Source organism: Elephas maximus, chromosome 4 (genome assembly GCF_024166365.1).
Source record: "Elephas maximus indicus isolate mEleMax1 chromosome 4, mEleMax1 primary haplotype, whole genome shotgun sequence".
NCBI lineage: Eukaryota > Metazoa > Chordata > Mammalia > Proboscidea > Elephantidae > Elephas > Elephas maximus.
In genome coordinates this window covers 68,607,179-68,633,685 of record NC_064822.1, presented here as the reverse complement: position 1 = coordinate 68,633,685, position 26,507 = coordinate 68,607,179, and the positions used below count along the sequence as shown (strand labels likewise).

The following is a 26,507-nucleotide window of genomic DNA, read 5'->3' as shown; positions in this document are numbered from 1 at the left end:
TGACTTTAAACTATGCAGTATCCCTTTGTTCTGTTCAAACAACTGCCTCTTGATCCATGTACAGATTTCTCATGACAACAATTACGTGTTCTGGAATTCCCATTCTTCCCAATGTTATACATAATTTGTTATGGTCCACACAGTTGAATGCCTTAGCATAGTCCATAAAACACAGGTAAACATCTTTCTTGTATACTCTGCTTTCAGCCAGGATCCATCTGACATCAGCAATGATATCCCTGGTTCCACATCCTCTTCTAAATCTGGCTTGAGTTTTTGGCAGTTTCCTGTTGATAAAGTTCTGCAGCTGCTTTTGAACGATCTTTAGCAAACTTTTGCTTGCATGAGATATTAACGATATTCTTTGATAATTTCCACATTTGGTTGTATCAGCTTTCTTGGAAATAGGCATAGTTGGCCAGGTAGCTCTCTTCCAAATTCCTTGGAATAGATGAGTGAGCAGCTCCAACGCTACATCCATTTGTTGAAGCATCTTAATTGGTATTCCGTTAATTCCCAGAGCCTTATTTTTTGCCAATGTCTTCGGTTTAGCTTGGACTTCTTCCTTCAGGACCATCTGTTCCTGATCAAAGTTAACTAAGTCTTTTTGGTATAGTCACTCTGTGTATTCCTTCCACCTTCTTTTGATGCTTCCTGCATTTTTGAGTATTTTCCCTGTAAAATCCTTCACCTTTGCAACTTAAGACTTGAATTTTTTCTTCAGTTCTTTCAGCTTGAGAAATACCAAGTGTGTTCTTCTCTTTTGGTTTTCTACTCCAGGTCTTTGCATATGTCATCATGATACTTTGTCTTCTGGAGCCACCCTTTGAAATCTTCTGCTCAGCTCTTTTAATTCTTCGTTTTTCCCTTTTGCTTTAGACCTGAAGTTCAAGAGCAAGTTTCAGTCTCTTCTGACATCCATTTAGGTCTTTTGTTTCTCTTCTGTCTTTTTAATGACCTCTTGCTCTCTTCATGTATGCTATCCTTGATGTCATTCCAGAACTCAACTGGTCTTCTGTCATTAGTATTCAATGCATCAAATCTATCGTTGAGATGGTCTCTAAATTCAGGTAAGATATATTCAAGATCATAGTTTGGCTCTCGTGGACGTATTCTAATTATCTTCAGTTTCAACTTGAACTTGCATATGGGTAATTGATACTCTGATCCACAGTTGATCCCTGGCCTTGTTCTGACTGATGATATTGAGTTTTTCCATCTTTCTTTCCACAGATATAGATGACTTGATTCCTCTGTATTCCATCTGGTGAAGTCCATTCGTATAGTGGTCATTTATGTTGGTTAAAATGATATTTGCAATGAAGAAGTCATTGGTGTTGCCAAATTCAATCATGCCATCTCTGGCATCATTTCTATCACCAGGGCTATATTTTCCAACATCCGGATCCTTCTTTTCTGTTTCTAACTTTCACCTTCCAATCACCAGTAATTATCAGTGCATCCTGATTGCATGTTCATTCAATTTCAGACTGCAGAAGTTGGTAAAAATTTTCAACTTCTTTGCCATTGGCCTTAGTGGTTGGTGGGTCAATTTGACTAGTCATATTAACTGGTCTTCCTAGTAGACATATGGGTAGTATCCTATCCCTGATGGTGTTGTACTTCAGGTTAGATCTTGAAATGTTCTTTTTGACAATGAATGCAACACGGTTCCTCCTCAATTTGTCATTCCTGGCATAGTAGACCATATGCTTGTCCACTTCAAAATGAAATGTAACATTAAAATCTGTGTTGTGTAAAGGAAAAGGGGAGACCATATGGTTGTTTTCATGGATTAATTCTTTTCAGAAGTAGATTGCTGGGTTCTCCTTCCCAGTCAGTCTTAGTCTGGAAGCTCAGCCAAAACTAGGCTGCCATGGGTGACCCTGGCGGTATTTGAATACCAATGGCATAGTTTCCAGCATTGAAGCAACACACAGGCCCCCACAGTATGACAAACTGACAGACTTGTTGTTGTTGTTATTTCAGTGTTGCATAAAAAAGAAAAAAAAAATTTTTTCAGTGGTAAAAATGTATATCTTTTTCTTGTTGCTGATCCCTGGATGAAAGCTTTTAGTCTTGTAGCATTGAATATGACATTATATTAAAAAAAAATTGAACCCATTCCCATCAAGTCAATCCAACTCAAAGCAACCCTGTGACATTAGGAGTGGGCTTTTCATACATACCACTTATCATGTTGAGAAATTTCACTTCTATTCCTGATTTTCTAAATGTTGTATCATGAAATCTGAAAAAACTCAGAACCCAGTGCCGTCGAGTCGATTCCGACTCATAGCCCCTATACGTATCATGAAAGGGTGTTGAATTTTGTCAAATGCTTTTCCTGATTCCGTCTCTTTAATTGTTGAAGGTCCATTGAAATTTTCTATTTCTTGAGTCAGTTTACATAATTTTTGTGTAGCTAGGTGCCATTGAGTAGTGTTGTTGTTAGATGCTATTGAGTAGATTTCAGCTCCTACTAGAACTGTCCCTTAGGGCTTTCTAGGTTGTAATCTTTACGGGAGCAGATTGCCAGGTGTTTCTCCTTTAGAGCTGCTAGATGGGCTTGAGCCACCAACCTTTTGAGTAGCACCTGAGCACTTAACCGTTGTGCAACCATGGCTCCTCCATTTCACCTAGGTTATCTAATCTGTTGACATGCATTTGCTTATTGTATTCTCCTATAAAACCAAATCAAACCCTTTGCTGTCAAGTCAATCCTGACTCACAGTGACCCTATAGGACAGAGTAGAACTAACCCCCAGGGTTTCCAAGGCTATAATCTTTGTTGGAGCAGACTGCCACATCTTTCCTTGAAGGAATGGCTGGTGAGTTTGAGTTGTCGACCTTTTGATTGTTAGCTAAGTCCTTAAGCACTGCACCACCAAAACTAAAATCAGACCAATTGCCAGCGTATCGATTCCAACTCGTAGTGACCCTATTTGGACAGAGTAGAAATGCTCTAAATGCAGTAAAGCCTTCCAAAGTTGTAATCTTTACTGGAGCAGACTGCTAACTCTTTCTCCCACAGAGTGGCTGATGGGTTCGAATTGTTGAACTTTCTGTTAACCGTAGAGCTCTTTTCCCTGAGCCACCAGCACATATTATTTCCTTTTCATTTTTTGTAATATATATGATGATACTTCAATTTTCATTTTGATTAGTTATTTGCATCTTCTCCCCTTTTGCTTTATACTAGACAGGTTTTAATGTTACATTTTTATGTAAATTCATATGAAATTATGAACATTTTTTTACCCTTGCTTGCTTTGTTTATTTATTTATCGTGGAGCTGTCTGTCTCACTTTTCAATGCTGTTGGAATTTATGTATCTTGAAGCCCTGTCATTGGGTGAGTAGATATTTAATATGGTTATATCCTCCTGATATATTGTCTCTTTGATCATTATATAGTGTCCTTCCTTTCCCTTTGTGGTGGATTTAACTTTAAAGTCTATTTTCTCCAAAACTAAAATTGCCGCTCCTAGTCTTTTTTGACTGTTATTTGCTTGATATATTTTTTTTCCATCCTTTGGGTTTTAGGTTGTTTGCATCTCCTGTAGGCAACATATAGGACAGATTGTGTTTTTTTTTTAATCTATTCTGCCACTCTGTGTCTCCTTATTAGTGCATTTAGTCCATTTACATTCAGCACACTTTTGGATGGGTATGAGTTTGTTTTTTTTTTTTTTTTTTTATGAGTTTAGTGCTGTCATTTTCATGTGTTTTTCTGTGTGCTTTTGACAGTTTCTTTTTCCCACTTAATTTTTTGTGCTTAGTAGTTTTTCATTACATAATGTCTTTTCCTCTTATTCTTTTTTTTGTTTGCCAAGTCTTTATGTTTTTCTTGTATTTCATTTTGATATTAGGATTGCTAGTTTCCTTTGTGGTTACCTTAATATTTACCCCTATTTTTCTAATTTTAAATCAAACTTTTATTTCTTTATATTGCATTGTCTTCCTCTGCATATGAAAGATCTATGACTACATTTCTTAGTCTCTCTTTATTGTTTTAATGTTGTCATCTATTACATTATGACATTGCTGTTTCCCTGTTTTGAGCATTTTTTATCTTGATTTATTTTTGTGATTTCCCTATCTGGACTGCTATCTGTTTGCATTGCTCTGTATTCTAGTCTTAGGATGATATCTGATATTATTTATTTTGTAACCAGAGAACTCCTTTTAGCATTTCTTATAGTCTTGATTTGCTTTTCACAAATTCCCTAAAGTTCTGTTTATCTGGAAATGTCCTAATTTCACCTTTATATTTGAGAGACAGTTTTGCTGGATATATGATCTTGGCTGGAAATTTTTTTCCTTCGGTGTTTTATATAAGTCATCCCATTGCCTTCTTGCCTGCATGCCTGGTTTCTGTCAAATAGTCTGAGATTATTCTTATTGACTTTTCTTTGTAGGTGACTTTTCATTTATCCCTAGCCTCTTTTAGAATTCTCTGTTTGTCTTTGGTTTTGACAAGTTTGATTATATGTCTTGGTGACTCTTTTGAGATCTACCTTATGCAGGGTTTGATGAGCATCTTGGATGGATATCTTCTCCTCCTTCACGATATCAGGAAAGTTTTCTGCCAACAAATTCTCAACAATTCTCTCTGTATTTCCTGTTATCTCTCCCAGTTCTGGTACTCCAATCACTCCTAAGTTATTTGTCTTGATAGAGTCTCACATGATTCTTAGGGCTTCTTCAGTGTTAATTCTTTCATCTGATTTTTCTTCAAATATATTGGTGTCAAGTGTTTCACCTTTCTTCCATTTCACTAATCCTGCCTTCCTTTTCCTCAATTCTGCTCCTCTGACTTTCTATTGAGTTGTCTAAAACTGTAATTTTATTTTTAATTTTCTGAATTTCTGATTGCTGTATCTGTATGGGTTCTTGCAGCCTATTTAATTTTTCATTATGTCCTTGAATAGGAAACCCTTGTGGCATAGTGGCTAAGTGCTACAGCTGCTAACCAAAGGGTCGGCAGTTCAAATCCACCAGGCACTCCTTTTAAACTCTATAGGGCAGTTCTACTCTGTCCTGTAGGGTCACTATGAGGTCAGAATCGAATCAACGGCACTGGGTTTGGTTTTTGGTTCTTTAGATCTTGAATAACTTTTTAGCCAAAGAGTTTAATAGTCACGTGGATAGGATAATATGTTGTGTGGGTACCAGTTAGCCTCTTTCTCCAGCCGCTCCTATCAGTGCCTAGTGAGCTCATGAACAATGTGGCCATGGTGGCAGAGATGGAGATTATCCATGGCCTCAGCAAGATTTTCACTCACCAAAACCCACCTGGTTTCAGCAGAAACCAACAGAGTCCCCAATATGACATCATTTCCTGGGGTGTGATTGGCCAGCAGCCTGTTAGCAAGCTGATGACATTGAACCGTATCGATCACGGAAAGGGCAGCATTTTGTTATTATGGGATAAGCATTTACTCTGGATATGGATTTGCCTTCCCTGTACACAATGCTTCTGCCAAAATCACTATCTGTGGACTTACGGAACAACTTATCCACCACCATGGCATTCCACACAGCATTGCCTTTGATGAAAGAATTCACTTCACAGAAAATGAAGTGTAGCACTGGACCCATACTCACAAAATTCTCTAGCTTTACCATGTTTCTCATCATGCTGAAGCAACTGAATTGGTAGAATAGTAGAAGGGCCTTTTGAAGAGTCAGTTATGGCTCCAGCTTGGTGGCAATACCTTGCAGGCCTGGGTAATGTTCTCTAGGAGGCTGAGGATGCTTCAAACTAGTGTCCAACATATGGTGCCATTTCTCCCATTGCCAGAATTGACTGGTCTTGTAATCAAGGGGTAGAAACGGGAGTAGTACCACTCACTATTACCACTAGTGATTCACTTATAAAATTTTTCTTCCTATGCCTGTGACACTCCGCTCTCTCTGCTGGCCTAGGGCTTGGTTCCAAAGGGAGCAATATTTCCACCAGGAGACACAGCTGTGTTTCCACTGAACTGGAAATTAAGAACGCCACTTAGCCATTTTGGAATTTTCATTCCTTTAACTAAATAGGCAAAGAAGGGAATTACTATATTGGCTGGAATGATTCATCTTGATTGCCTAGGAAATACTGTCGTCTTATTACGTAGGGAAAGTAAAGAAGAATGCCTGTAAAAAAGGCAGTCCCTTAGGGCATATCTTAGTACTACTACTCCCTGAGATTAAAGGCAATGAAAACTAAAATGACTCAATTCAGGCAGGACTATTAATGTCTCAGTCTCTTTAGGAATAAAGGTTAGTGTCAAGTCATCTGGCAAAGAGCCACAACCTGCTGAGGTGCTTCCTGAGGGCAAAGGGAATATGGAATGGGTAGTGAAAGCAGGTAGTTAAAAACATGAGCTAGAACAACATGACCAGTTGCAGAAATGAGGACTGTAATTGTTATGCATATGTCTTATATCTTTCTTGTGTTTTACATACATATATATATAAAACAACAACCATGTGTCTGTCAGTTTGTCACACTTTGGTGGCATGCTTGTTGATGTGATGCTGGAATATTTCCCACCTGCATTGCAAATACCAGCAGGGTCACCCTTGGTGGACAGGTTTCAGAGGAGCTTCCAGGCTAAGATAGATTAAGAAAAAGGATCTGGAAGTCATCTACTTCTGAAAAAAAATTGGCAGTGAAAACCTTAGGAATAGCAGCAGAACATTGTCTTGTGTAGTACTGGACAATGAGCCCCTCAGGTTGGAAGGTACTCAAAATGCAACTGTGGCAGAGCTGCCTCCTAAAATAGACTCATCCTTAATGATGTGGATTCAGTTGAGCTTTCGGGAAATTCATCTGCTGATGTGGCACTACTCAAAATGGAAAACCACAAACATCCATGAATAATGGGAACGTGGAATGTACGAATTAAATGAATCTAGGAAAATTGGAAATCATTAAAAATGAAATGGAGCATAAAAACATCAATATCCTAGGCATTAGTGATCTGAAATGGCCTGGAATTGGCCATTTTGATTCAAATAATCATATGGTCTACTATGTCAGGAATGGGAAGTTAAAGAGGAATGGTGTCATGTTTATTGTCAAAAGAAAATTTCAAGATCCATCCTGAAGTACAAGACTGTCAGTGACAGGACAATATCTGTATGCGTACAAGGAAGACCAGTTAATACAGCTATTATTCTAATTTACTCCCCAACCACTATGTCCAAAAATGAAGAAACTGAAGATTTTTTACCAACTTCTGCAGTGTGAAATTGATCATAGATTGCATCAAGACACATTGATAAGACTTCCGGTCAACATGGCTGCATAGACTGAAGCACTACATTGTCCCTCCACAGAAAAGACTAGAAAAAGTAAGTAAAACTCACACAAACATAATTCCTGGTACCTGAAGTGCCAAATGAAGAGATAGAAAACTCAGCCAAGCACCAAATGGAATAAGAAACTGAGAGAGGACAGTGAGTGAGGAGATATGTGCAGAGGGCCCCATCAGCTAACGCAGCATGGATCCACCATCTTGGACTCCTGGCAAGGATCGACAGACAGGGAGCATAGGTAAGCAGCTTCGCGGAACTCCCAGCAGAAGACAGAGAACTCAGTAACCAGCGATACATGCTTTCCCAGTCCCCATTCTCTCCCCACTGCTCCACCTCCAAGCTTTCTGGCTGGCTGTGGTGGCTTGGGCAGGTGGGGAGTGCAGTGTCTGTGCCACTTGGATTCACCCCACCTACATCAGAGATCAGCAGACAGGAAGTATGGGAAAGCAGCTTCATGAAGTGAAAAGTATTGTGACCACATACGAGCAGACAACAAAGAATGTGCAGCTTATATGCATGGGCACAACCAAATAAAACAAAAAACCAGGATGAAACAAACAAATCTACAATCAAGAAATGAAGAAAATAAGTACTGAATGTCCCTAAGACAGCAGACAATATCAAAACATAAAAAAACAGGACAGAATGGGTCCAGTAGGCATCCAAAATAAAACGCCAGGTGACTTTCCAGTAGAAGAAAATGCACTAGGACTACCTGATAGGAAATTCAAATCTCTAATATTTAGAGCAATCCAAGAGTTGAAGCAAAAAGCAGACAAAAATGAGCAAAAAATAGACAAAGTTTTGAAAAAGGCAGACAAATTCATGGAAAATACAGACCAAAAAGATGGAACAATTCAGGAAAGTAATACAGGAGCAAAATGCCGAAATAAATTCACAACTAGAAATCATACAAAAGCAATTAGAAATTCAAAAGATAATCAACAAGATTTCAGAAATGGACAGTGTCGTAGAAGGGCTGAGGAGCAGGTTCGAAACTATGTAAGACAGAATCAGCGAAATTGAAGACAAACACTTGGATACAACTCTGTTTGAGGAAAAATCAGAAGAAAGAATGAAGAAAATTGAAGAAACCCTGAGAATAATGTGGGGTACAATCAAAAGCACAAATTTGCAACTGATCCGAGTTCCAGAACAGGGAGACAAAACAGAAAACACAGAGAGAGTCATTGAAGAATTGCTGACAGAAAACTCCCATAATATCATGAATGATGAAAAGCTGACCATCCAAGAAGATCTTGAGCCCCATATAGGATAGATTCCAAAAGAAAAACACCAAGGCATATCATAATCACACTGGCTAAAACCAAAAACAAAGAAAAAATCCAGCAAGCACCTTGAGAAAAACAAAAAATCATATACAGAGGAGAAACAATCAGACTAAGCTCTGATTATTCAACAGAAACCATGTAGGCAAGAAGGCAATGATATAAAACCTTGAAAGAAAAAAAATTGCCAAACAAGAAAAACATATCCTGCAAAACTTTCGTTCATATATGATGGTGAAATTAGGACATTTCCAGATAAAAGGAAACTAAGTGAATATGTAAAAACCAAACAAAACTTACAAGAATTATTAAAGGGAGTCCTTTGGTCTGAGAAAAAACTGCATCAGACCATAGCCTAAATTTAGGTTGCAAGATTGTACCAAGCAGACACCAACCTAGGAGATGAGGCCTCAAGGACTACCAAAACCAAAACAATTGCAACAGGGAACCAGGGAGGTTAATCTGTAAATGATGACAACGTCAGAACAATAAAACAGGGAATAAACGGTTTGGTACAGAACTTTCTGATGGAGAGGAAGGTAGAGTGTTACCAAGTAATAATAGGAACATATTACTTTTATTTTTTTTTTATTACCTAGGAAGACAAGGGTAACTCTCAAGGTAACCAAAAAGAAAGTTAACAAACTTACTCATCAAAATAAGAAGAAACATAAAGTCTCAAAAAAAAACAAAATCTACAAAAACAAAAATATCCACAAACAAAAAGAACTCGGTACAGAAAAGTAAAAGGAACAAAGGAACTGTTAACACCACCAAAAAAAAAACTTCAAAATGACAGCAATAAACTCAACTATAAAGAACAACAATGGATCTGTGAAGAATCTCATAACATGAATACACCTGCAGAACATTATGCTGAGTGAAATAAGTTAATCACAAAAGGACAAATATTGCATGAGAACACTACTGTAAAAACTCATGAAAATGTTTACATACAAAAAGAAGCAGTATTTGATACTTACGAGGGAGTGGAGGGGTGCGAATGGAAAAACACTTACTAGACAAAAGATAAGCAGGAACTTTGGTGAAAGGTAAGACAGTACACAATACTGGAGAAGCCAGCACAACTTGAACAAGACAAGGCCAAGGTACCTCCATAGACTCATCCAAACTTCCTGAGGGATAGAATTGCTCAGCCACGGGCTGTGGGAACCATAGTCTCACAGAAGATCTAGGTCAATTGGCATAACAGAGTTTATAAAGAAAATGTTCTACATTTCACTAGTGAGTAGCGTCTGGGGTCTTAAAAGCCTGTGAATGGACATCGAGGATATTCCACTGGTCTCACCCCTCTGGATTTAGGAAAAATTAAGAAAACTAAAGATACAAGCGAAAGATTAGTCCAAAGGACTAATAGACCACATCTACCATGTCCTCCACCACACTGATTCCAGTACTAGATGTTGCCTGGCTACCACCACTGGCTGCTCTGACAGGGATCACAATACAGGGTCCTGGAAAGAAATGGAGAAAAATGTAGAACAAAATTGTAACTCAAAAAGAAAGACCAGACTTGCTGGCCTCAGAGTATGGCCGCCGGGGACCCTTTCAGCTCAGTAATGCATTCATTCCTGAGGTTCATCCTTCAGTCAAAGATTGAACAGGCCCATGGAATAAAACAAGACTAAAGGGGTGCATGAGCCCTGGGCCAGGGACTGGAGGTAGGAGGAAACAGAAAAGCTGGTAGTAGGGAAGCCAGGGTTGTTAAGGGAGAGTGTTGACACGTCATAGGATTGTTAACCAATGTCATATAACAATGTGTGTACATTTTGATGAGAAACTAGCTTGTTCTGTAAACCTTCCTCTTAAGTTCAGTAAATATATATATATATATATATATAAAAACTCATTGATAATTACTGGCTATTTTTTTATTGGAGTACAAAAGTTGAAAACAAAGTAGAAAGATTGGTAGTTGGAGAATATGACCTTGGTGATAGAAATGATGCCAGAGATCACATGCTAGAATTTTGCAAGACCAATAACTTCTTCTTCACATATGGCTTTTTCCAACCACATAAATGGCAACAATATACTTGGCTCTCAACAGATGAAATACACAGGGATCAAATTGACTATATTTGTAGAAAGAGACGATGCAAAAGCTCAATACCATCAGTCTGAACAAAGCCAGGAGTTGACTCTGGAACAGACCATCAATTACTCACATGCAAGTTCAAGTTGAAGCTCTAGAAAATTAAGTCCAAGAGAGCCAAAGTACGATCTTGGGAATATTCCACCTGAATTTCAAGACCATCTCAAGAATAGATTTGAGGCATTAAACACTAATGACCCAAGACCAGACAAGTCGTGGAATGACACCGAGGACATCACACATGAAAAAAGGAAGAGGTCATTAAAAAGACAGGAAAGAAGGAAAAGAGGAGTCTCTGAAAGCTGCTCTTGAGAGTAGAGTAGCTAAAGCGAAAGGAAGAAATGATGAAGTAAAAGAATAGGACAGAAGATTTCAAAGGGCTGCTTGAAAGACAACGTAAACTATTACAATGATATGTGCAAAGATCTGGACATAGAAAACCAAAACGGAAGAACTTGCTCAGCATTTCTGAAGCTGAAAGAACTGAAGAAAAAATTCAAGCCTCAAGTTGCAATATTGAGGCATTTTACATGGAAAATATTAAATGAAGTAAGAAGTATCAAACAAAAACTGTACCAAAAAAAATCATTGATATTCAACAATTTCTGGAGGTAGCATATGATCAAGAACCAATGAAAGAGAAGGAAGAGGTCAAAGCTACACTAAAGGCAACTGTGAAAACCAAGACTTCCAGAATTGATGGAGTACCAAGTGAGATGTTTTAACAAACAGCTGAAGAGCTTTAGGTGCTCACTGGACTAAGCCAAGACATTTGGAAGATAGCTACCTGACCTACTGACTGGGAGAGATCCATATTTGTACCCATTCCAAAGGCAGGTGATCCAACAGAATGCAGAAATTGTCGGACAATATCATTAGTGAGTTGGAATCGACTGGATGGAAATGGGCTTGTTTTTTGGTTTGGCAAGAAAAATATTGTGGAAGATCATTCAAAAGTATCTGCAGCAGTACATCTACAGGGAACTGCCAGAAATACCAGTCAGATTCAGAAGAGGATGTGGAACTAGGAATGTCATTGCTGATGTCAGATGGATCCTGGCTGAAAACAGAGTGGCAGAAAGATGTTTACCAGTTTTTTATCGACTATGTAAAGGCATCTGACTGTGTGGGTCATAACAAATTATGAATAACATTTCAAAGAATGGGAATTGCAGAACACGTAATCGTATTCGTGAGGAACCTGTACATAGACCAAGAGGCAGTTGTTTGAACAAGACAAGAGGATACTGTGTGGTTTAAAGTCAAGAAAGGTGTGCATCAGGGTTGTATTCTTTCACCATACTATTCAGTCTGTATTCTGAGAAACTAATCCAAGACGATAAGCTATAGGAAGAAGAATGGGGCATCAGGAGCAGTGGAAGACTCATTAACAACCTGCGATAGACAGATGACACAATCTTCCTTGCCCAAAGTGAAGAAGACTTGAAGCACTTACTGATGAAGATCAAAGACCCCAGTCTTTAGCATGTATTACACCTCAACATAAAGAAAACAAAAATCTTCACAACTCTACCAATAAGCAACATTACGATACACAGAGAAAAGATTAAAGTTGTCAAGGATTTCATTTTACTTGGATCCACAATCAATGCCCATGGAAGCAGCAGTGAAGAAATCAAAGAACACATTGCATTGGGTAAATCAGCTGAGAAACTCCTAATTGTTAAAAAGCAAAGATGTCACCTTGAGGACTGAGTTGCTCCTGGCTCGAGCCAAGGTGTTTGCAATCACCTCACATGCATGTGAAAGCTGTACAATGAATAAGGAAGGCCAAGGAAAAATTGATGCTTTTGAACGTGGTGTTGGCAAAGTATTTTGAGTGTACAGAGTGTCAGAAGAATGACCTAATTTGCCTTGGAAGAAGTTCAGCCAGAATGCTCATTAGAAGCAAGGATGGTGAGACTTCATCTCACATACTTTGGATATGTTATCGGGAGGGATCAGTCCCTGTAGAAGAACAGCATGCCTGGTAAAGGAGAGGGTCAGTGCAAAAGAGGAAGACCCTCAATGAGGTTGATTGACACAATGGCTACAAGAATGAGCTCGAACATAACAATGAGTATGAGGACAGTGTAGGACTGGGCAGCGTTTCATTCCATTGTACATAGTTTTGATATGAGTTGGAATAGACTCAAGAAAACAAACAACATATATAACACAAATATGTTTTATTTACTTTCCTTTCTTATTGCCTTACATCATATAACATAAATTAACTCTGCATTCTCACGGAGGAAGTTGGTGCATTTTTGTTATACGAGCTATAGCTCTATCATGTTTGGCAAAAGTACAACTTTATTTTGTCTTTATTGGGAGGTTACATATGATTTAAGGATGTGTGCATGGGCCCCAAGTTGACAAGGAATGGACTCCTATTGTCCCGTGGCCTATGGATTTTGGGTCACAAGTCTGCATAATCTCCAGCCTGTCACCTGAACTACAGATTTTGGACTTGCCAGCTCCCCACATCGTGGTAGCCAGCAGGAGTCCTGAGGCTATTGCCTTACCTAAAGATTTTGGACTTGCCACCTTCCCAAATCTTTGAATTAAATCTCATATATACATGTATTTCATCAATTCTGTTTCTGTAGAGAACTCTAAGATGCATGATATTTTTTTTCTTCTTCCCTTTATTCTCATGTTTAATATGTGTCTCATCAGGGCAGCAAAAGATTATTGTTAATACACTCAGGCGCTCTTTTATTACATGGAAAAATATTCTATTTATATTTAATATACCTATCAGCAAAGGTGTGCATCTGGATTGTATCCTTTCCCATATGTTTTCAATCTATATGCTGAGCAAATAATCTGAGAAGCTGAACTATATGAAGAATAACACAGCATCAGAATTGGAGGAAGACTCATTAACAACCTGCATTATGCAGATAACACAACCTTGCTTGCTGAAAGTGAATACGACTTGAAGCACTTACTGATGAAGATCAAAGACCACAGCCTTCAGTATGGATTACATGTCAAAGTAAAGAAAACAAAAATCCTCACAACCGACCAAGAAACAACATCATGATAAACAGAGGAAAGCTTGAAGTTGTCAACGATTTCATTTTAATTGGATCCACAATCAAAGTCTATGGAAGCAGCAGTCAAGAAACCAAAAGATGCATTGCGTTGGGTAAATCTGCTGCAAAAGACCTCTTTAAAGTGTTAAAAAGCAAAGATGTCACCTTAAGGATGAAGGTGAGCCTGAACCAAGCCATGATGTTTTCAATTGCCTCATGTGGATGCGAAAGCTGGGCAGTGAATAAGGAGAACCAAAGAAGAATTGATATCTTTGAATTATGGCATTGGTGGAGAATATTGAATATGCCATGGACTGCCAAAAGAACAAACAAACCCGTCTTGGAAAAAGTACAGCCAGAATGCTCTTTAGAAGTGAAGACGGCGAGACTTCATCTCACGTACTTTGGACATGTTGTCAGGAGGGAACAGTCCCTGGAGAAGGACATCAGACTTGGTAAAGTGGGGGATCAGAGTAGAGAGGAAGATCCTCAGAGAAATGCATTGACAACAATGGCTGCAACAATGGGCTCAAGCATAAGAAAGATCATGTGGCTGGCATAGGACTGGGCTGTTTCTTTCTGTTGTACATGGGGTTGCCGTGAGTTGGAACTGACTCGATGGCACCTAACAACAACAGCACATAATTGAATTTGGATTGAACTGTACGATTTACTATTTACTTTCTATTTGTAGCTCTAAACATACCTTACTTTTCATTTGCTTTTTTAATCTTTTGTTGGAATAAATATTTTTATTGTTCTACTTTTTATGGTAAAAGCTTAATTCGATGCGCTTTAACTATTCCTTTAGTAGTGCTCTACGTTTTACAATTTACATTCTTTACTCATTACATAACGACAAATTAAAACTCTTACCATTTCTCGGTGAGAAGATCATACTGCCCTTACCTTTCTTTACTAATGCTTGCTGCCGTATTTGCTCCATTGCATCCTAATAGAACTATAAGTTTAAAATTAGAAACTTTATAATAACATTTTATGTGGTCAATATCGACTTAGGTGTATTCACATAATTTTCTGTTCCTTAACTCTTATTTGCTTTCTGAATATCCAAGCTTTAACCCGGGATATTTTTTTCTTCTGCTGGAAGATTCTTTAGTAAATCCTTTAGTGAGAATCAGTTGGTAATTAATTCCCTTCTTTTTTAATTCCTTGAAAATGACACAATTTTGCCATCACAACAAAAGGCTCTTTTCACTTGGTATTAACTTATAATTTTGTCATGTCTCATAGGACACTAGGTTCTGCCATTGTTAGAATTAGTCACAGTCAACATTTTGTGTATATATATATATAAATATATATACATATGTGTAATATGAAGCAATTTTGAGTACTCGATCATTTTAAGTAATTTTTATTGTGCCTTTCCATTGTTCAAGCATAGATTTCATTAGGTATAAATGCCACAAAAATCAATCCATATTACAACATATAACAAAGTCCATGGTGTATACCACTGTTTAATTGAAGACATCAAAAGTGGAAGTCTGTAAGAATAGTAGTCATGTATGCCTTCAACTTAAAAAAAGAACACTCATGAACTTTACATTATTTGGCATTGTTGGAGAATAAAACTGCTGTTTTAATTATATAAGTAATGAAAAGAGGGATTATTAGTGTACAAAAATATAATAAACCATTACAAAAGAAGATTAACTTATTTCTAACAAGTAGAAAGGCACACAGACATTATTATTCAGTTTATAAAAACACAATAAAATATAATTAATAGAAATACACATATAGCTGGCAATAATAGCCATCAATTTTGAAGGATCAATTATCAGTCCAAATTCCAGAGACACAAATATGGATTTATATGCCATTTTTTCTAGATTTAACAAAGCCTAAGTTGTTTAAGTTGTGGGTGAATTTTAACTGAAATTACCTACAGGCTGCACAGAAGTGAATTTCTTTAGGGTTGCTAGCAAAAAAACTTACATTTTCTTTGATGCAAGATGAGGAATGATTGAAAGAATTTCATTAGATACAAATGAGGTCATTTTACTATAATTTTTTTCTAATGCTAATACGTCATTTCAACTTGTGCTTTAAAACTTCTCTTTTTCCTGCACCCTCCCTTCTTTGCTGTTGTTGTTTCACTTCGGCTTTTGTCGCTTTCAAACAAATATTCCTGTTAAAATATAGAAAATTAGTCATGATTAGAGACTCATGTAGTATATACTATACCATAAAAAATCACTGCCGTCGAGTCGATTCTGAGTCATAGCGACCCTATAGGACAGAGAAGAACTGCCCAATAGTTTCCAGGGAGCGCCCGGCGATTCGAACTGCCGACCTCTTGGTTAGCAGCCCTAGCACTAAACCACGATGCCACCAGGGTTTCCATACTATACATCATATAGAATGTATGATATTATATCACAATGAGTAGTTATTTAAAATTTTAATCAATGGCGTGATATATAATTCAATATTTATTGTTTTACCCTTCCAAGAGATAATTGTTTTTATCAGGGGACATCTGATGATTCTATGATGTATTAAAAAATAAGATTGAGTACAAACATTTCAAAAATTCAAGTAGATAAGTTTGGATATATTGGCCCTTGTGCCAGCTACAATAAGGTTGAAAAGTAGTAATCTCTCCAAATTATATTCAATAAATATGATTAAATACCTGTTGAGAATGGTGCTATGATTTTAGCATTTGTCCATCATAAAAGAAATGGTATAATAAGGAAATGTATAAAGAAGTATGTAATGCCAAGATTTTGCAAGCCACTGTAAAAATAGGACTTTGAAATCTAATAGTGTTAACATGGCCTAAGGTTTAATAGCTGATGATGAGATGGAAACATTGAACTGGATGGCTGGGCAAGCCCTTTATCCCCCCAAATTCTGTAGAATTTGAGAGCAATTTCTCAAAAGTACTTTAAAAGGGACAATCTGTATGACATATTTAAAGATCTACAGTGTCCTTTCAATAGGATCTCAACATTTATGTTCTGGAGGTGGGTGATGAGGTAAACTGATTTCAGAATAGCCCAAGTGTGAGGATTTCCTGTTCAAACATTAAATAACACGTGGATGAGCCATCTGCTTTTTCCGCTCTGCCTCACTCTGAGCCCACACAGGACAGTCTGTGAGAGCACAGATACTGCTTGTTCTTGTGCTGGATTAATGTCTTTAGATTTTTCTTGAATGGACTCGACAATGGTTCTTTTTTTTTTTTTCCTATTACCCAGCTATAGGAGACCTCTAGGACATTGACGAGGCCTCCCTACATAAGGCATGGCTTTCTGACCGACAGAAGGTATGTGCCACTGCTCTCCTCTCTGTCTTCTAGCCCAGCTCATCTGGTGGGAGATTATGATTGCTGTGCATAATATGCTGAGGTTCTATTAATACATGAGAAATTCAAAGAACAATGGAGTCTTTATTGGAATAAGTTTTCAGGGTAAAGAGCAAACATCAAAAATGTTTGAAGATTTCTTAAGTTATTCAAATTACTACCTGTGGAGAATTACTCCAGTGCACACACACATTCACACACACATATTTGAGTTCATTAATCAATATCATTTAAAGTGAAATTCCATAAGCATCATGACAATGATCAATTAATTTGGATTTTTTAATTGGCCCAATTTGTGTCTTTGAAGAATAATATATTATTTTACATTGAGCTCAGTCTTTAGAACTGCATTTTTAAAGAAGCTAATTGAATAATACAAGGTCAGACATAATTCCTTATCCACTTAGATTAAATTCTTTCAGTTTTATTTTTAAGAAAAAGCAGGATGAGTAGCTCCTGTAAAATGGTAATTTGAACATGATAACTGATGACAAAAGGTTTTTAAAAATTTAAGAAAACATTTTTAAAAGTAAACCACACCAGTAAAAGATAACACTCTCTAATGAAGTTCTTTCACAATTTCTAACTGTAATGGATCAGAAACACTAACATGGCTTTTGCGGCTAAAATAATAATTAAAAAGGTGAACATCTCCTGAGTGCTTGTAAGTGCCAGGCTGTGTTAAGTGTATTACATGCATTACTTTTATATAGTAACATTTCTATTTTGTTTAGAAAACTGAGTGAATTTCTAAACATCAAACATTGTAGGTTTAAAAGGTGAAATTTAATTCTAAATTTCACTTACTCTAGAGCCCATTGACTGAATGAAATTACATGAACTGAATTATTACAATTAATTACCCATCTAAAGTGACCTTCATTGATCTTGACAAACATAGGGTCTGTCTGGACATTTGAATCAAGAGTGTCCTCACATAAATGGTCTACATTTTCATTTATCAACTTACATAGTCTCATATTCTAGCCATTAAATAATTGATGATTCTGTAAAAGAAGTTTTTTTTTTTTTTTAAATATGTTTTGTTTGTTCTTTGTGGTGCTTCCAGTACTTTTATTCTGTGCATAAGTAAGTTTAGTGTATTAGGTATCACGTTCCAACACATAAAATTTTTCTTTAAATTCTTAGTGATTTTTCAGAACCCTCCACCCATCCATAAATAAGTAAATACGTGTGTATCACTAAAACAAAGTGATTTACAGCAATAAATTAATATACATACACTAACTTTCCAATCCCTTTGACTTTGGATTGTTTATTCTTTAACCATTATAACTGTTTAAATTTTCATAAAAATTGATGCATTGTTTTTTTTTAAATATGAATTTTTAATTTTCACAGAGGTAATATAATGGTTTTAAGATATTTTAATGGACTCAGACTTTAAATAAATAATGAAATTTTAATTTATTAACTTCTTTATCCTCAATAATTTATTGCTTTTCATTACTCCAACAAATAATATTTTGTCAAATGCAGGATATCTAAAAAAAAGTACTTACTCAACTCTGGACCCTTGCGTTAAACCTAAAGTAAATCTGGATCCAAACTAGATTCTTCAACTGCAAATGACCACTAACCCTCACCTTACTCCCATCCTCCACAGCCCAGTTTATGCGCACGAGCCATCTTGTCATTATGTGCCCCATATATTGACTTCTAAAAGCACAGTTACCCTAAAGCACAGTCAGTGGCATCACTCAGCTGAAGAGATGAGTAATCAAGGAGTAATCTACTCAGACATCAACCTGGCCAAATACCCAAAGAGGCAGCAAATCAAACCTGAGAGCAAAAGTAGCTCCATTTGAGACACTGAGCAGGACATAACGTACGTGGAATTAAACCTTCATAATGCTTCTCAGGATCTTCAAGGAAATGACAAGAAACCCCATTGCAAAGGTAAAGCATTTACTGGTCCTTCAGCACAAGTGCTCTAGGATGTGCAGTTGGGGAGCAGAGATGGGGGGAAACAGGAAACACTGAGGCATGAAAGGAGGATGGTCATATTTAGGGAATAGGCTCACATATTTTCATTTTTGAGAATCAGAGCTCAAATTGGGGGTATGATATTCTAATATGGAATCTGAAAACTAGTTTTACTCAGGCGTTGATAAAATCTGTAGTTTTTGACCAATAATTCGTGAAACATTATGTTTACTGACAATGCAGTGGTATAGAGAAAGATTACAAGGTGGACGTGGGTTCAGTTGCAGCATTTACGCATATAATTTTCTGTGCATAGGGTTCTTGTTGTATGTAAATCTTCCAAACAATTCTCTCCATCTTTCCTGTCTCAGTATTTCCATTTCTCCCTGCAGGTTTCCCATCATCTCCTGTGAGGCTCACTGCTATGACCCTGGGAATCACCTGCCTTTCCTGATGGCCAGTGCACTAACCACGACAGTTGTAGTTATTACTGCCGGTAAGTTTTTGAAAGGTAACAAGGAAGCTTTTTATTCTAAGGATTTGTAAGTGCTTCTAATTATGTAATCATATCAAGGAAGAGAACCTTCATTTCAATGTATGTATTTGGACTCAATGTTTATATTCGGACTAAATGTGGAAACGTTATTATGAATTTGCCAGAAAAAAAAATAACAGAACGATGTGGAGAATATATATATATATATATTCTAAAATTTCTTCAGGAGTGTAAAAAAATTATTGAACAGTACAAGTTAATTTTTCAAAGTGGTTGTATCAAATACTGTAAGGGATGGTAAAGTTCAGTTCATTAGGCTGTTTTTCCCCAAAGACCATTTGTTACCTGCACGTGTAGGAATTAAATTTCAGTAATTAAAATTTTCCCAAAGACCTTCATGACTTTATTAGCTATTTTTTCATTATTTTTATTCCACTATTCTAATTCTAAACATTTTTTTTTTTTTTCTAGGTCTGTAACCATTTATAAAGTTCTGATATTAGTGCAGACTGGGCTGGGTTTATAGGAAATATGTTTTCTCTCTGCATTTGGGCTTAAAAAAATTATAAGAAATTATAAAAACTAAAATTGAGCAATATATTTTCATAAATAAAGATTTTAGGAGAGTGTTCCTTCTTGGTTAACAATAAGATGAAATATTGTTTAAAAGTCAATAGACCATTATATATCTAACCACCAAAATTAAAATAAAGGTGGTACATGTCCATTTCCAGGACATATACAGGATGTAGTCTTTGTTTGCCTCATGGGTATATAAATTAGGGGTTGAGATGCAAACATTCTGTGCATATATATATGGCTTTGTGTGTTTTGTTTTACATGTGCCAGTTTGTGAAGGTGCATATCTTGGTTATGTACATATTTGTTTGTACCTCTGAAGATATGTCAATTAATATTTATTTGTCAATTTGAATCATTTTGGTAGTAATTCAAATCTTTCTTAGGACATTGTCATCATTGTCCAAAGGCCTGGTTTATGTATCCCAACCTCTGTTATTACATTAGTAGTGAAAGAAAATCATGGAATGAGAGTTGGATGGCCTGTGCTTCTAATACATCCAATCTGCTTCACAGAGATAATGAAGAAGACATGGTAAGATTTTTAAGTTATTCAAACATTTTATTGAAAGCTTATTTCAGTCAATATTATGTTTGTAGGACTCATGCGTATTTTAGTATACACTTGTAGTTTGTTTTCAAGGCTGTTTAATAGTCCTTTAATATTGCCTTTATACCATTTTATTTATTTTATTAGGCTATTAATGCACATTTGCTTATTTAGTACTGTTTCTCATGAAAAACAATACTTCCATAAAAGCTTTTCTTCGAAAATAAACTTTGTTATTTTTAAATCATCATACGTAAAAATATAAACAAAATAAACATATAATCGTGCAGATTGATCAGAAAGTGAATATAACCTTTTGCCATCAAGTTGATTCCGATTCATAGTTACCCTAGAAATGCCCTTTATGGTTTTCAAGGCTATAAATCTTTCATGGAAGCAGACTGCCAAATTATTTCTCCCACAGAGTGGGATAGTAGGTTCTATCTGCCGACCTTTCGATTATAAGCCTAGAGCTTAACGCCTGCACCACCAGGGCTCCTAGAGAGTGAATGACCCATGTATTTAAAAAATACCTGGTCTCTTGGTAAACAGCCCTGGTGGTGCAGTATTTAATCCCTCCACTGCTATCCAAATAATCAAGAATTCAGCCTTACCCTGAAGGAAAGGCCTAGCAGTCTGCTTCTACGTGAACCACAGTCTCCACCAGCCTGAGCCCAGAAAAACTAAAAGGTGCCCGGCTACCACCACCAACTGCTCTGAAAGGGATCACAATAGAGGGTTCTGAACAGAGCAGGACAAAAATGTAGAACAAAATTCAAATTCACAGAAAAAGACCAGACTTACTGGTCTGACTGAGACTGGAGGAACCCCTGAGACTGTGGCCCCAGGACATTGTGCTAACTCAGAACTGAAGCCACTCCCAAAGCCCTCCTTTCAGCCAAAGATTAATTCGTTGCCATTGAATTGATTGTGACTCATAGCAACCCTGTAAAACAAACAATAACACACGCGAGAAATGTGCTTCTTAGTTCAATCAAGTATATGAGAACAAATGGGCAACACTCACCCAAAAGCAAAGACTAGAAGGCAAGAAGGGACAGGAAACCTGGACAAATGATCACAGGGCACCCAGGGTTTCAAGGGAAAGGGGGAGAGTGCTGACACATTGCGTCATTGCAACCAATGTCACAAAACAATTTATGTGTAAATTTTTGAGTGAAGAACTAACTTGTGCTGTAAAGGTTCATTTAAAACACAATAAAATTAAAAATAATAATTAGAAGAATAAGATTACAGACAGCCAAGAAAACCTGTGGAGCTCAGTTCTAGTCTGTAAAACATGAGGTTGCCACGAGTCAGAATCTATTCTATAGTGACAAGTTTGGTGTTTTTGTTTGTTTTGTTTATTTGTTTACAAATAAGTTTAACAAACAGACATTTGTAACCCCTTAGTAGCCATGTCCCTGTGTCTGCTCTCAATACTTCTCTCTCCTCCCTAAAGCACTATTATGACATTTAATATTATAGATTAGCTTTGCTTGTTTTTGAATTTTATATAAATGAAATTGTACAGTATGCATTTTCTGTTTGGTCTCTTGTTTCACTCATATAACACATTCATGTTATTCATCCGTATTGTCGTCGTTAGCTGTAATTTGCTAATTGTCACTGCTGTATTATGTGAATATAATATTTTGTAATCCAGTTTACTGTGCGTGGACGTTTGGATTATTTCTAACACTTGCCTGTTATGAATAATTAATTATTCTCTGTACATCCCTGTGTATGTATTCTGTCCACATACTACCTGTATGTGTAGGAATTCAATTTCAAGTTCCTAGGTATCTGTGCATGTCAACATTTGTAAATTTATTTGATAGTTTCCTAGGTTTTTGGTACACATATCCACTTTATTCAATAGTATCTGAACATGTTCCTTGATCCTTGTAAGCATCAAAACTTAGTAGTATGAGGAATTCTTATATTGGACATTTTTAAGCTTATATAGCAGTGTCATGATATTAATAATGCATTTTCCTAATTACTGTTAGATTGAACACATTTCTATGTGCTCGTAGCATTAGGATACCTTTTGTGAAGTGCCTGTTCATGTCTCTTGTCCATTTTTCCTATGTGGTTTTTCTTTCCCTCCAAATAAGTTGTTGACACGTTTTGAATATGAGCTCTTTCCTGATTTTATGAGATTTTAATAGCTTCTTTTTCCTCAGTAACTTACATTTTTACTTTAATATTTTGAGTCTTCTAATGAACATTTATTAAAAAAAATGATAGTCTAATTCAGCATGTTGGGGGGTTTTACTGCTTGTTTTGGATCTATTTTAGGAATTACTAAAAGTCTATAAATACATTCTCTTATATTTATCTATAGGAATTATTTCTTTTTTTTGATCAGCAATTCATTGGGAATTTATTTTTTGTGATGCTGGGTTTTGGACGAAGTGAGGTAAAAGTGAAGTTTATACTTTTCAACATCATTATTTAATTGATGAAGAGTAACATAGCAAAGATGACTGTTTCTCCATTCTCCACTCTGCCACTTTTGCCATAAATCAATTTCATGGGTGTGTCTGCATTTGATGTGTTTAGGGAGACTACCATGTTCCATTTTTCTATTTTTTTCTTGCACCCGTACCCCATGGTAAATATTACTAAAGCTTTATGTTAAGCTTTGATATTCAGTGCAACAAATCACTTCATCCCAGTCTTCTTCAGGAGTATCCTGTTACACTGGCCCTTTTAGTGCCTATATAAACATTTTCACAGAATCAGGAGGTGGGTTTATTGAAGTTATATTTAATCAATAGGTTAATTGTTCAAAATTGATATCTATATAATATGTTTTAACATACCTGTGTTGTTGTTGTGTGCTATCCAGTCGATTTGACTCATAGTGACCCTACAGGGCAGAGCAGAACTCCCCCATAGGGTTTCTTTGGCTGGAATCTTTATGGGAGCATACTGCCAGTCTTTTGTGGAGCTGATGGTGAGTTTGAACTTCTGACCTTTTGATTAGTAGCAGAGCACTTAACCCTTGCATCGCCAGCGATCCTCTAACATGCCTTAATCCTCTCTTTATATTCTCAAAACAGTTTCATATATTTAGGTTAAAGTCTTGGATGATTTTATTTAATCTAACTCTGGTTATCTTTCTTTTTATGATGTCTCTAATATAGCACAATAAAACATGTACATTTGTATATTGACGTTATTTTCAGCAATCTTGCTTAATTTATTATTTTAGTCAGGGTTCCACCAGAGTAACCGAAGCAGTACTAATGCATGATTTCTCCCTGATTGCTTTCACTATTTTTTTTATTGTGTGAATATATTTGTAACAAACATTTGCCATTTCAATATCCTTCATGTGTACAATTCAGTGACATTAATTATGTTTTTTGTGTTGTTCAACCATCACCATTATCTATTCCCAAATTTCCCCATCACCCTGAACGGAAATTTAGTGTCCCCTGAGCATTGCGTTCCCCTGTTCCATTATCTTCCTCCTGCCTCTACTCATATAAACTACAATAAGCTTTGGTCTCTATACACTTGCCTATGCGAGGAATTTCACATTAGTGTAATCATACAATATTTGTCCTTTTCTGATTTCATTCAGCATTATGTTTTCAAAGTTCATCCATGCAATAGTATGTTACAGGACTTCATTTCTCTTTATGGCTGAGTAATATTCCATTGTATGTATGTACCTTATTTTATTTATTCATTCATCTGTTGATGGACATTCAGTTTATTTCTAATTTTTTGGCTACTGCCAATAGTGCTGCAGTGAACACTGGTGTGCAAGTATCTGTTTGTGTTCCTCCTATTAATTTTTTGGGTGTATAACTAGAAATGGAATTTCTGGATCAGATAGTGATTCTATGTTTAAATTTTTCAGTAAGCACCAAAACTGTTTTCCACCTTGGCTGCACCTTTTTATAATCCCACCAGCAATGGATGACGTTTCCAATTTTTCCACATCCTCAACAACACCTGTTGTTTTTTGTTTTTTAAATCAGCACCATCTTAGGGTTGTGAAGTGATAGCTCATTGTGGTTTTGATTTGCATTCGGTAATGACTAATGACTTTGATTATCTTTTCATGTACTTGTTGGTCATTTGTATTTCTTTGTTGAAGAAATATCTATTCAAGTCCTTTGCCAATGTTCTATTATATTTTTGGTTATGTTTTACTTTTTACCCTAGCTTCCTAGGAGTTTTTCTTGTGACTGCATAGCTTTGTTATTAGCCAATGATTCAAGTAGAGGTCGTATCCAAAGACTTCAGCTTTCTAGGACTTCCTCCCTCTATCTTTTGATGTGGTGTGTGTGTGTATGTGTGTGTTGGGAATTGCTCATAACTTTGCAGCAAGCTCTCAGGTCTCCATTGGCCTTTACTTTTTATTGGGAACATCTACGTGTCATTTGAAAATGTAATATTTTATTCCGGTAACCAAGAATGTGTAGAGAGCTAATGTCATCCCTTTTATTGGACTCTCATTTTTAGGATCTTTGTCTTAAATTTACGGCTGGGAAAAAGAAAAAATTGTTGCTGGTATTCTGCTTACTCCCATGGAGAACACAAACTCAGGGTAGAGAATTTGTGGGTTTTAATCATTCATTTGCCATAGATTTCAGTACTTCGAGCTGGAAATCCTGTGGGTTTTTATCATCACCTCTCACCTGCAGTCAAATCTGCCACCTTTGGCAGTCACACTGCTGACTTTTGCAGCCTGCCCCATGCTGTAAAATCTGAAGGTGTTCTCACTGAGCTGGGGAGGGGAAGGGATTGGGAGCAGCCTGGGCAGGAAGACGGCAGATGTGTCCAATTCTTAATCAATATCTACCAGCTTTCCAGGAATAAATCTTTTTCAAATTATTATTGGACTTTGATCAATTTCCAGAGCCCTGAAAGTATTGTTTTTGTCAATCTGATCCCTTTACTCAGTCACACTAATCAATGTCTATATCGTGTCCGGTGTGAAACACTCACAATATGAACAAATTGAGGGGCTCTGTACAGTAAGAAAGGATTCACTGTATTTGATACAACAAAAAAAATTAATATAATAATTTATATTCGATTTCCCTTAAAATTGTTTTCTCCTAGAATTTCATGAGGTATTTCGGTGTCTTAATGTGGATTGAAATTAGTGGCAATTCAACTTTCTCCTCCAAAGCGTAAGAGTTTTGAAATTCCTCTATTTTATAACTTGAGAAAAAGCAATAAATGAACAAGTATAAAACTACAATCATTTAAGTCTTCATTGACAAATAGTAGAGGAAATATTCAGGTTCAGATATATAACTGTAGGGCTGCATAAATTCTTTAAGATTGAAATATTTATTATATTATTAAGTTATGCATTATCAATATTAATACTTTATTAAAAAGGATAACTCCATGAATATTATTTTTATATATATATTTAATTATACATATATCTTTTCTTAAAAATATTATTCTTCTCTGTATTACAGGATTTCAGTATCTCCAGAGAGGGACAAGAATTGCACCTTTTTTAATATTTACAGTAACAAGACTTCTTCTGAATCCTGCTTAGAATTAAAAACATATATTTGTAAGCACGAAGCAAGGTCATTTTCCAAAGTTCGGTATAATGCTGTTCCCCATTTATGAACACACACTTCTAGTTTCTTCAATAGCCATGCAATGCTTTTTTTAGTACAATTTTAATTTACATTAACTTTAAAAAATTACATATATACAAAACAAGAAATTTGCCATTTTGACATTTTTACAGGTGCAATTTAGTGACATTCGTTACATTCATCACTTTGTGTTTCCATCACCACTTTCCTTTTCCCAATGTTTCCATCAGCTTTAACAG

At 36.3% G+C, this 26,507-nt stretch overlaps 2 protein-coding genes across 2 annotated transcripts in view; both read left to right on the top strand.

The window, feature by feature from the left end:
* LOC126075188 (NKG2-A/NKG2-B type II integral membrane protein-like) overlaps positions 1-26,507 on the top strand; it is a 245,080-nt gene that overhangs the window by 192,442 nt on the left and 26,131 nt on the right. The window lies entirely within an intron of this gene.
* On the top strand, positions 1,054-26,296 carry LOC126074796 (NKG2-C type II integral membrane protein-like). The gene is made up of 5 exons (XM_049881608.1): positions 1,054-1,070; positions 19,442-19,545; positions 20,511-20,659; positions 25,766-25,836; positions 26,137-26,296. The coding sequence occupies exons 1-5, from the start codon at positions 1,054-1,056 to the stop codon at positions 26,294-26,296; spliced, it is 501 nt and encodes a 166-aa protein (XP_049737565.1).